The sequence below is a fragment of the Balearica regulorum genome, chromosome Z (assembly GCF_011004875.1).
Source record: "Balearica regulorum gibbericeps isolate bBalReg1 chromosome Z, bBalReg1.pri, whole genome shotgun sequence".
Taxonomy (NCBI): domain Eukaryota; kingdom Metazoa; phylum Chordata; class Aves; order Gruiformes; family Gruidae; genus Balearica; species Balearica regulorum.
Window position 1 is genome coordinate 75,649,278 of NC_046220.1, and position 12,031 is coordinate 75,661,308.

Genomic DNA, 12,031 nt, shown 5'->3' on the forward strand with positions numbered 1-12,031 from the left:
TGCACCCCTCTCCAACCACCTCATCCCACTAGTCCCTTCCCTGGTCCCCCTCTCTGGGGACACCGCCTCCAACCCCCCCGCTCCTCCCGCCCCCCCACCCCGGCCGCGGTGCCGCCCACCCCCGTGCCGTCCAGCCGGGCGGGGAGTGGCGGCAGAGGGCGCTGGCCGGCCCGGGGCGGTGCCGCCCGGGGGAGGGCGCAGGCGGCGGGGCGGGGGCGCGGCGGGGCGCAGGAGCCGCGGGCGGCGGCCGGGGCGGAGGAGCCAGCGCGGCCCATGGCTCCGCGGCTGCTGCTGCTGCTGCTGCTGCTGCTGCTGCTGCTGCTGCTGCTGCCGGCGGCGCTGCTGGTGCCGGCGGCGGCGGCGGCGGCGGCAGGAGGGGGGCGACGGGCGGCGATCGCCGACGGGACGGTCGCTAACTTGACGGTGGCGGTGGTACTGCCGGAGCGCAACGTGAGCTACGCGTGGGCTTGGCCGCGCGTGGGGCCGGCGCTGAGCCTGGCGCTGGAAGCGCTGGAGCGGGGCGAACCGCCGCTATTGCCGCGGCCCTTCTCGGTGCGCGTCGAGTTCATGAGCTCGGAGCTGGAGGGCGCTTGCTCCGAGTACGTGGCACCGCTCAACGCCGTGGATCTGAAGCTCTACCACGACCCCGACGTCCTTTTCGGGCCAGGCTGCGTCTACCCCGCCGCTTCCGTGGGGCGCTTCGCCTCACACTGGCGGCTGCCGCTCATCACCGGCGGGGCGGTGGCGGCCGGTTTCAGCCGCAAACGGGAGCATTACAGCACGACGGTGCGTACCGGGCCCTCGGCACCTAAACTGGGTGCCTTCGTCTCCCACCTCCACGCTCACTTCAACTGGAGCGCCCGCGCCGTCCTCCTCTATGTGGACCGCAAGACCGACGACCGACCCTACTACTTCACTGTCGAGGGCGTCTACCAGGAGCTGCAGGATGGCAGCAACCTCACCGTGCGCCATCACATCTACTCCCCCGATGAGGGTGGCCCCGACACTGCCGTGCACTTCATCAAGGCCAACGGGCGCGGTGCGTGGGGCGGCGCGGCGTGGGGAGGGCGGGGGGGAGGGGGGGGCGACGACCCCGCGCGGGACAGGGCTGAGTGCCCGGGGAGGGAGGGAGAGCGGAGGGGGGTTCCCACGGGGAACTGCGCAGGGCTCAGGGAGAGGAGGAAGCAAAATTCTCCGTGGGGTGCAGCGAGGGGTTGAGGATGTGGTGGGATCTGTGTGGGGCACAGCTAGGGGACAAGGATGTGGTGGGACCCATGTGGCAAGAAGTGAGGGAATGGGGGTGCTTTGTGGCGCACATAGGGTACAGCAAGGGGTTGAGGGTACGGTGGGACCCGTCTGGGGCTGAGGACATGGTGGGACACATGTAGGGTACAGCAAGGGGCTGGGGGTGTGGTGCGACCCATCGGGGATGCAGCAAGGGGACAGGGACACAGTGGGTCACGGAGGATACAGTGAGGGGCCGGGAGCACAGTAGGACCCATGTGGGGCACAAAGGTGCAGGGGACAGTAAGACCTGTCTGGGGGCCAGCAAGGGGTTAGGGTGCCACTGAGATCCATGTGGGACACAACAAAGGGAGGGGGACACACTGGGATCCTTGTGGGGTGCAGCAACGGACCGAGGAGACAGTGGCACCCATGTGAGGTGCAGCAGAGGGTGGGCAGAGTGACACCCATGTGGGGCACAGCAAGGGGCCAGGGGCACAGTGGCACTTGTGTGGGGCAGGAGGAGGGGCTGGGGGTGCAGTGGGACCCGTGTGGGGCAGGAGGAGGGGCTGGGGGCACAGTGGGACTTGTGTGGGGTATGAGGAGGGGTGGGCAAAGCAGGTTGTACATAGGGCACAGCAAGGCATGAGTGCATTTGGTTGCGGTGGGGCCGGAGAAGTGGCAGGACCTGCAAGGGGGAGGTGGGTGCAGAGGGGACAAGGCAGGACCCAGGACCCCTGGGCCACCTTAGTGCCAGTAGGAGAGTCCAGACCAAGAAGTCCCCCTCCCTGCCCTCCAGCCTGGTCACCCTCTGCCAAGGAAGAGCTGGGGTGGACCCTCACCTTGGTGGGATGTGTGGTGTGAGAGGCTCTGGGGCCACCCTACCCTTTGTGTTAGGAGGATCAGGGTGTCCCCAAGGGCAAGTGGGACCCAGCCACCTCCTCGAAGGCTGAAGGTGACGGTGTGGACGTGGCCATCTGAAGGGCAGCACCGGTTGTGGTTACGTACCCAGAGCAGCCTGGTGCTGACACGCCAAGGCGGCCATGCCATGCTCCGGCAGAGCCCCCCAGCCTGGCACCTGGGTGCCCTGCACTGTGCCCGTCCCCGCTGTGCCCCTGGGACAGGGGCTGGGGGTGGCCCCACCCTGCTGATGGAGGGATAAATCAATTTGGTGCCTTGTGAGTGCCCCAGGAGAGCGGCTATATCTGGAGCAGGAGGAAATGGAGGGGCTTACGGAGGCAGCTGGAGAGCGAGGGCAGCCTGATGCTCTTTCATTATTGATGTGTGGGTTGTATTGATCCCGGAGCCAGCCACTCCATGATGCTTCTTAATGGATCCTGAGATGCTGTGTCATTAAGAAGGACATTGAGCTGGGACAATTGGAGCCAGATGGGCCAGCAGAGATGTGGCTGAGGCTGCGTGGGATGAGGCTAGGGGCTCAGGGCTGGGGCGCTTTGGGGTGCTGAACCAGGTTCCGCTGTGCCTGAGGCCAGTGGGGCTGGGTCCATGGGGCTAGGCATCCCATGGTGGGCCGTGGGAGCTGAGCAGCTTGTGGCTGCCCCTCCTGTTTGCTTTTCTGTGGGGCTGGGATCGAGGGTCCCCGTGCACGCCGTCACCAGCCTTGGAGTGTGGAGCTTCATATGGGACGGGGGCAAAGGACCGTGCAGGGAAAAAGGCTGAAATCAGCAATTCCCATCAATGTTTCCGGCTTGGTGCCGTAAATTACCCCAATGGGAATCAACCCCTCTTGGTGCAGACCAGGGGGTCGTGGCTGCTGGGGACTGGAGGAAGAGGCCAGGCGTGGGCAGAGACCTGGGAGCCCTCTGAGCTGGGACGCGGTGGGTTTTGGGCACCTCTGGCCACAGCCCAGAGATGGGGGCAGGGTGTGGGGCTGCATGCTTGGCCCCATGGGGATGGGTCATCAGGCCTGCAAGGCTGATGTCAGACGCTTTCCTAACCTGGAGGTATGGGGCAGGGGACCCTGCAAGGTGTTCCCACCCCTGTGTGGCATGGCATAGAGAGGGAAGCAGGAGCTTTGGCTGCAGCCACGTCCATGCCCTGCAGTGACACCACACGTCATACCTCTTGGCGTCACCTTCCTTCTCCCAGGTGGTGGGTAGGAGTTTGGTAAGCCTTTCCTGGGGAAAGCTGCTTCCCTGCCCCACCGTGTGCCCCAGAAGCTGCTGATACCTGACGTTCGTGGCTCTAAAGAGCGAGCACGTGGGGACATGGGTGCATCGCCTTGTCCCATGTATAGCCTCTTTGCACTTCCATTGCCCTTCTCACCAGTGCCAGGGTGACGTGCAGGGGCCCACGTCTCTCCTACCACTTGCAAAAGCGTTGATATAATTAGAGCTGTGGTTGAGGGAATTACTGGAGCATCTGTCTGCAAAGCCCAGGTCCCCTGCCTGGGAAGATGTCTGGGTGCCGCTGCCAGGAGGGGAGTGCATTTGGTCATGACCCCTGCAATCCCCTTGGGCGTGGGGCGGCCACTTGGCCGGGGCGAGGGTCTCTGCGCTGCACTGCCCTGTGGTGATGGGGCTGCTCAGAACCGGGATTTGCAGGGATTTGCTGCCCAAAATCGGGACTCGCCCTCACTTTAGGGTTATCTTCCATCATGTAGGGGTCAGGCAGCATCCTGCCACGCCATCTGCACGCGCGGGGTCCCACCCATCCCCTGGGGCTGTGCACTCTGCCTCCTCCCTCCTCTAAATAAGTGCCTGGGGGCTTCATGTATCCCAGCCTTGCAGAACCCCATTCCCCTTGTCTTTGGTGATGCTGAGGCTGCCTTTGGCTGTTAGCCGACCCCTGGGGGGGTGCATGAGGAGGCAGGGGTGCTGGTGGCCGGTTAGGAGGCTGCCAGCTGGAGGCAGCTGCCAGCATCACAGGGAGCGTTGAGCGTTGACCCTTCCCTTCTGCATGGCTCCTGCAACCTGTCCCCAGGGAGCCATCCAGGCGCCATCGATCCCCTTGCAGTGGCCTTTGACCAGGCAGGCTTTTGCTGCTGCCGCCATGGGGGCCGGCTGCCCAGGGTGTCCCACCATCTGCCACCAGCTGTTGCGGCTCCCCAGCCTGTGTGGTGCCGCGGGCTGCCTTTTCCTGGCGCCTGTGATGGGATGGGGAGGGTCTCATGCTCTGTCCCCATGGGGAGACCCTCGGCTTCTGTGTGCCGGGGAGATGCTAAGGGGACGAGAAATTTAGGGACGGCACATTTCTGGGTGTGGGACTAGCAAAGCAGGGAAGCAGAGTGTTTATTTGAGGTATTGCAGCACTCGGAGGGAAACCATTTCAGACCCTGAAACGGTCTCCCAAGCCAAGCTGCTGCACTTTCTTTCTCCCCTGTGCCCCGGGACCAGCTCTCCACGTTGCCATGGGCTTCCCGTGCCCAGAGTGTCTGGGCTGGGTTTCTTCTCCCACCCGTGGGTGCCTCGCTGTTCCTGTGGGTGACCCTGCCAGCCCTGCTGCCTGCTTGGCCAGGTGCCCTCCGGCAGCAGGGACCCCATTCCAGGGCTCAGGGCCCCCAACACGGGGCATGGGGCTTCCTTGCTCTCCCCAGCCCTCCCTGCACTCCAGATCGGGCCGGGGCACGGGGCCCCAAGCAGAAGGGCTGCGTGCCGGGGCCAGCGCCTGAGCGTGACATTCCTCCAGCACCCGCCGCCTCCTCTGTTGCTCAATCCTGGGTTCCCAGCCAGGCTGGCTGGAGCGGGGGCCCTGGTTTTCCGGGGGGAGGGAGGAGGCCGTGGCAGGATCCTCCAAGAGGGCGAGGAGGGCCCCTGCTCGGGGGGGTTTCAGACTCTCTGAGGCGCCTGTCCCCATGGCCCATGGTGCCCTGTGCCAGCCCCACGCCACCCCCATGCAGCACCTGGGTGGGCATCCCACTGGGGCTGGCTGAGCCCCCAGCAGCGGGTGGGGGCATGTGGGGCAGCCGGCCGGGGCCCGGGCACCCCCTTGCTGCGTGGGTCACACCAGCGAGATGCTCTGTTTCCAATTAGCGCGGGCCGCCGCCGAAGGTGCTGGAATCTGGGAACCTGCACATTCCTGCCGCACGGCCGGCAGGCCACGAACCCAAACATGGGTTTGTCCCATTCCCCGGCCCGGGTTCCCCAGGGGCCTCTGGCACATGGCCCCGAACACCTCTCCCGGCCCCCTGGTCCCCTGGCTGGGGCTGGTGGGGAGCAGCCTGGGAGCTGATGCTGGGGGAGATATCCCCTGGGTGCCTTTTGCTGGAGCAGGGGGCACATAGGTGCTGGAGCAGGGTGTGTGGGGTCTGCACGCGGGGTGTATGCCCCATATTTTGGAGCAGGGGCTTCCCTGTTGTCTTTGCAGCCCCTTCAGCCCAAGGTGGATGATGGTGCACGAGTGGGTCAGGGCCAGTGAGGGTGGGGTGGGCAAGCGGGCTCTGTGGCCGTATGGCACGTGGCATGAGCCGAGCCCTGCCCCATCTGCCTGCTCCATCCTCCGCTCCCCACAGCCACCAAGCATGTCCCCGGAGCTGCTCTGCCCCATCACTCTGAGGGAAAGCATCCTACCCCACACCTGGCCAGGTGCCCTGGGGTGGGGTGGCATTGCCCCCTTGACACGCCACATCTTGCCGGCAGTGGTGTATCTCTGTGGGCCGCCGGAGATGCTGCGGCAGATCATGCAGCTGGCGCAGCGGGAGAACCTCACCAACGGCGATTACGTCTTCTTCTACCTGGATGTCTTCGGGGAAAGCCTGCGGGGCGACTCTGCCCGTGACCCCTTCAAGCCCTGGCAGCAGAGCCCGGGCCAGGACTCGGGGCTGCGTGAGGCTTTCCAGGTGAGCTGCATCCACCTGCCTGGGGACAGGGACGGGGACCTCCCCAGCCTGGCCCCAGTGCATGAAGTGGGGTGCTGTACGCCGTTGCAGATGGTGCTGGTGATCACCTACTACGAGCCCCAAAACCCTGAGTACCAGCACTTCCAAACCCAGCTCATCCTGCGAGCCAAGCAGAAATTTGGGGTGCAGCTCAACTACTCCCTGGTGAGCGAATCACCCTGCACGATGGGGTGGTGGGGACCCTGCCCATACGGCTGTGGTGCCTCTCCTGGGTGCAGAGGGTGGGACACGGCCATGGGCAATTCCAGAGGGACCATCCCTGGTGGCAGCACCCACGGGCAGTGCCATCCCCACGGGGTGGGTGCATGGCCTCAGTGTGGGGTTACAGGGCTGTGGGTGCAAGTGTGGCCTTGGTGTGGGACTATGGGTGGGTCTGTGGCCCCAGTGTGGGGGTCTTGTGGCTAGGGTACCCCCGTGCATGTGGCCGCAGGTGTGCTGAGGTCCCCCCCTCCCGGCAGATGAACCTGGTGGCAGGGTGTTTCTATGACGGGATGCTGCTGTACGCCATGGTGCTGAACGAGACCCTGCAGGAGGGCGGCTCCAAGAAAAACGCCACCCACATCATCGAGAAGATGCGGGACCGCAAGTTCCAGGGTAAGGGTAGGGGTGAGGCGGCCGGGGTGGGTGTGCCACGGGGGCGGTGGGACCCGGTCCTCATCCCACCTGGGTCTCTCTTCTTCCACAGGGGTGACGGGGCTGGTGAGCATGGACAGCAACAATGACCGGGACACTGACTTCAACCTGTGGGCAATGGGTGACCCCAAGAGCGGGCAGTATGAGGTGGGGGCTGGCACTGGGATCCTGCCGGCAGCTGGGGATGGGGGATGGGATGCTGGGGGCTGGGGGGGCCTGAGCTCTCTTTGCTGTAGGTGGTGGGACACTACTCGGGTGTGGAGAAGCAGATCCACTGGCTGGGACGACCCATTCCCTGGGTGAAAGGGGCCCCCCCCTTGGACAACCCACCCTGTGTCTTCGACGTGGATGACCCCTCCTGCGATAAAAGTGGGTCTACCGGGTCCCCATGTCCCTTGGTCCCCAGCACCGTTCCCTATGCGTGCATGGGAACCTGGTACCTGTGGCCAGCTGGGCCACAGGTACCAGGATGACCACCTCCTGCCTGCAGCCCCCCTCTCCATGCTGGCGATCGTGGCTTTGGGCACTGGCCTCACCTTTGTCATGTTTGGCATCTCCAGCTTCCTCATCTTCAGGTCAGTGGAGGCTGGGGGAGCCTCTACCTGGGCACTGGGCACCCCTGAGCCTGGCGGGGCGGGGGCAGGCAGGGTTGGGGGATACGGGGGCCTGACCCCAACACGCCCCCCAGGAAGCTGATGCTGGAGAAGGAGCTTGCCAGCATGCTGTGGAGGATCCGCTGGGACGAGCTGCAATTTGGGAGCCCTGAGCGGTACCACAAGACAGCGGGCAGCCGGCTCACCTTGTCCCTGGTGAGAGCTGCCAGCCTCCTGCCCCTGCACTGCCCTCCTTCCCTGCATGACACTCCTCCCTGGTTGATCCTTTACATGGCCCTCTGTCCCCTAAAGAGCCACAGCCCCATTGTGTCCATCCCCTGCAGAACCCTCCCTCCCTACATAGCTCTCCATCCCCTACAGAGCCACACTTACCCATGCCCTGCATGACTGTCCGTCCCCTGCAGAGCCACTCTTGATCTGCTGAAGAGCCTTGGATCCCCTATAGAGCACCACACTTCATCAAGCCCCTACGTGGCCCCCCATCCCATACACAGCCACACCTTATCCATCCCCTCCACCCCTCCCCTAAACCCCCAATGTCCCCTGCAGCACACCATACCTCATCCTAGAAACTTTACCCTCCTTACAGAGCATGCAGAGTGTTTCTTGACCCTTCAGAGCTTGTCCTGCACCATCCCCTGCCACACCCCTGGGTGTCTCTGCCCTGATCCATTGGTGCCCATCACCCCCCACCCCGGGGTCCCCATCCCTAACCCCCTCCTTCCCCCAGCGTGGCTCCAGCTACGGCTCCTTGATGACCACCCATGGCAAATACCAGATCTTCGCCAACACCGGCCACTTCAAGGTCAGTGTGGCAGGTGGGGAGCTGAGCCCTCCCACTGAAACCCCCCAGCCCTGCTGGAGGGCTCTCCCTTGGCTGCACTCCAATCCTGTGGGATGCTGGCACCTTCCCCCCCTCCCAAAATCTGACCTCTTCCCCTTCCCTGGCACCCCAGGGGAATGTGGTAGCCATCAAGCACATCAACAAGAAACGCATCGAGCTGACACGGCAGGTGCTCTTCGAGCTGAAACACGTAGGTTTGGGGTCTGGGGTGGGGTGGGCACCCTGCCTGGGGGCAGAGCAAGGGGAGGGCTGGTGCGTCCCCTACGACCTCAAGCCCCCCTCGGCTCCGCTTCCACCTCTAGATGCGGGACATCCAGTTCAACCACCTGACCCGCTTCATCGGGGCATGCATCGACCCCCCTAACATCTGCATCATCACTGAGTACTGCCCACGGGGCAGCCTGCAGGTAGGGGGGCTCGGGGGCACTGGGGGTGACACTTGGGCGCTCCTGGTGACCCGGCTGGGCTGGGCATTGAGGACAGGGCTGTAGATGGTGGTGGCCACCCAAGCTCCACAAGACTCACAGCAGAGCTGCCCATGCAGGTGTCAGAGGCTGGTAGAGGGGAGGGGGTGGGTGTCGTAGAGTCCCCCCACATCTGGGTGCTCAATGAGGCTCGTGCTGGTGCCACCATCCCCTGAGTGGCGGCGTCCCCTCAATGTGCTGCCCCAGGACGTCCTGGAGAATGACAGCATCAACCTGGACTGGATGTTTCGCTATTCCCTCATCAACGACATCGTCAAGGTAACCAAGTGATGGGCACAAGGGGCTGGGGATGGTGCCTGAGGGATGAGCTTCACTATGTCCGTCTGTCCCAGGGAATGGCCTTCCTGCACAACAGCATCATCGGCCACCATGGCAGCCTCAAGTCATCCAACTGCGTGGTGGACAGCCGCTTCGTGCTGAAGATCACTGACTATGGGCTGGCCAGCTTCCGCTCACCCTGCGATGGCGAGGACACGCACGCCCTCTATGCCAGTGAGTGCCTGCTCAGCAGGACTAGGGGGATGAGGTGGCCCTGCCTCACCACCCCATGGCCGTGTCCCTCCAGAGAAGCTGTGGACGGCTCCAGAGCTGCTGCAGAAGGGGCGCCTGCCCACCCCAGGCATGCAGAAAGCTGACGTCTACAGCTTCGGTATCATCGTGCAGGAGGTTGCCCTGCGCAATGGACCCTTCTACATTGAGGGCATGGACCTGAGCCCCAAAGGTGAGGGTGGTAGGCAGGTGTGGGGTGGTCCCCCACTGGGGAGGTCTGGTGCTCACCGTTGGCCACCCCTTGGCAGAGATCGTGCAGAAGGTGCGTAACAGCCAGAAGCCCTTCTTCCGCCCCTCCATTGACATTGGGGTGCACAGCGAGGAGCTGGCGGTGCTGATGGAGCGCTGCTGGGCGCAGGAGCCGGCTGAGCGCCCCGACTTCAGCCAGATCAAGATTTTCATCCGTAGATTCAACAAGTGGGTGGCTGGGAAGTGGGGAGGGTGGCACTGAGCAGGGACAGCCATGGCGAGCGGCGTGGTTTGGGGGGGGGGCACCTCTTCCCGTGGTGCCAGCTGCCTGCACCTTGGCAGGGAGGGCAGCACCAGCATCCTGGACAACCTGCTGTCACGCATGGAGCAGTATGCCAACAACCTGGAGAAGCTAGTGGAAGAGCGGACCCAGGCCTACCTGGAGGAGAAGCGCAAGGCAGAGAACCTCCTCTACCAGATCCTGCCCCAGTGAGAGGGGGAGAGTTGGGAGCATGTGGGGGTGGGAGTTGGCATGGGGTCAGCGCGCACCCGCTGCCACACAAGCATGGGGTCCCTTGCTGGCTCTCCATGCTGGTGTAGGGTGAGGGATGCAGAGGGAACAGAGAGTTTAGGGTGGGAGCCCACCACCATCCCCCCTGTGCTTGCCAGCTCCGTGGCGGAGCAGCTGAAGCGTGGGGAGACAGTGCGGGCCGAGGCTTTCGACAGTGTCACCATCTACTTCAGCGACATCGTGGGCTTCACTGCCCTCTCGGCAGAGAGCACCCCCATGCAGGTGAGAGCAGGGCTTGGGGGGGGGACCCCCCTTGCAGGGCTGGTGGGGGGCTCATACCCTGGCACTGCCATCCCTGGGGCTGGGGGAGACATACCTGCTCCCAGCCCCACACACGCCCTTGCTCAATCCAGGTCGTGACACTGCTGAACGATCTCTACACTTGCTTTGATGCCATCATCGACAACTTTGACGTCTACAAGGTGAGGTGTGGGGGAGCGAGCAAGCGCAGCCCCCTGAAGTGAGGTGGGCAGCAAGGAGCCCGGGCTGTACCTGCTCCCCCTGACCCCACAGGTGGAGACCATCGGGGATGCCTACATGGTGGTGTCAGGACTGCCGGTGCGCAACGGGAAGCTGCACGCCCGTGAGATCGTCCGCATGGCTCTGGCACTGCTCGAGGCCGTAAAAACTTTCAAGATCCGGCACCGCCCCAACGACCAGCTCCACCTGCGTATTGGTGTACACACTGGTGAGCCCCTGCGGTGTATGGCACCGTGGCTGGGGGCGGTGCTCGACCACACATCCTGCAGTAGCCCCGGGCTTCTCTCTGGCCACAGGTCCTGTGTGCGCCGGAGTCGTGGGTCTGAAGATGCCGCGGTACTGCCTGTTCGGGGACACGGTGAACACTGCATCCCGCATGGAGTCTAACGGCCAGGGTGAGCCATGGGGCTGGCAGCCAGGGTCCAGTGCCATGGGTTGTGCCCCACTCCCGGACCCAGCCATGTCCCTTTTTTCCGTCTGTGCCACCCAGCCCTGAAGATCCATGTCTCGTCCACCACCAAGGAAGTCCTGGATGAGTTTGGCTGCTTTGAACTGGAGCTGCGTGGGGATGTGGAGATGAAGGTGAGGGCACAGGGTGTGCGACGGGTGCGTGGGTCAGGGCTGGGACTTCTTGTCTCTCTCGGTGCTGGGGACGGCACCCAAGGAGCAGTGCTGGGGGCAGGGAGGGTCTCACCACCCCCCTCTGCCCCCCAGGGCAAGGGGAAGATGCGGACATACTGGCTGCTGGGTGAGAGAAAAGACCCCAAAGTCATCTGAGCCTGGCAGCAGTGGTGGAGCCCACAGCCCCGATGGGGCCACCATGTTTCCCGGTGCCTGGACACCCAGGATGCACCGGGGACCCCCCTGTTACTGCAGCCCCCCACCACCACCGCAGCCTCCCTGCTTCAGCAGGGCTCAGGCATGGGGGGGGCAAGCGACCACAGCACCACCTGCCCCCCTCCATCGGCACCAGCAAAGCCCACCTCCCCCCCTCCTGCAGCGTCTGCTGGAGGGGCGGAACCGGCCCTGATCCAGCCCAGGGGACCCTGTATCTCCCCCCCACCCCCTCCGGGTCCTGTCCCCCCTGCCCTCTCCCCTGTAGCTCAGCTGGCTCTGAGCTGCTCCCGGGGCCTGGCTGCCCCGCAGGGCACTTTGCTGTCTCTTTTCAGTACCTGCCCCCCCGCAGAAGTTGTGCCCATGTCACCCCCTCCCTGGGGGGGGGAAATGGGGGCTCCTGCTGGGACTGACCCCTTGGCCAGGGCAGGCTTCAATGCCGCGGCTCCCCCCCTCCCCAATCTCCCCCCTCCCCTGTATATAGCCCCACTGGGTCATGTAAATACCTCCCCCCCGCCCCCAGGTGTAAATATAGGAGTCGCTGCAAACTATTTTGTTGAAATACAAACTTCCCCAAATCCCTTCGTTCCCCCGATCTCTGTTTTGGTCTGCTGAGGAGTGCCGAGCTGGGGGGGTGGGGGGGTGGGGGTGTCCAGTGACACCCCAACATCGAGCTCAGCCTGAGCCCAGGGCATCCCACAGTATCATACCCCAGGGCTCTGGCCGCAGCCTGGGGTGTGGGTCTGGGGA

The 12,031-nt window shown here is 64.3% G+C and overlaps 1 protein-coding gene across 2 annotated transcripts; it reads left to right on the plus strand.

The window, feature by feature from the left end:
• The first annotated feature begins 217 nt into the window (after positions 1–217).
• On the plus strand, positions 218–11,859 carry NPR2 (natriuretic peptide receptor 2). Of its 2 annotated transcripts, none has more exons than XM_075740019.1 (22): positions 218–1,039; positions 5,823–6,022; positions 6,113–6,226; positions 6,541–6,676; positions 6,768–6,862; positions 6,952–7,084; positions 7,206–7,290; positions 7,404–7,524; positions 8,060–8,134; positions 8,286–8,363; positions 8,476–8,580; positions 8,845–8,916; positions 8,991–9,150; positions 9,224–9,379; positions 9,456–9,624; positions 9,739–9,885; positions 10,066–10,189; positions 10,321–10,389; positions 10,481–10,655; positions 10,720–10,842; positions 10,938–11,029; positions 11,162–11,859. In XM_075740019.1, exons 1-22 carry the CDS (start codon positions 274–276, stop codon positions 11,222–11,224), a joined length of 3,258 nt encoding a protein of 1,085 aa, XP_075596134.1. In that variant the 5' UTR covers positions 218–273; the 3' UTR covers positions 11,225–11,859. The 2 variants fall into 2 exon arrangements, with proteins under 2 accessions (XP_075596134.1, XP_075596135.1); XM_075740020.1 differs by having other exon boundaries at positions 10,744–10,842.
• Positions 11,860–12,031: the final 172 nt, after the last annotated feature.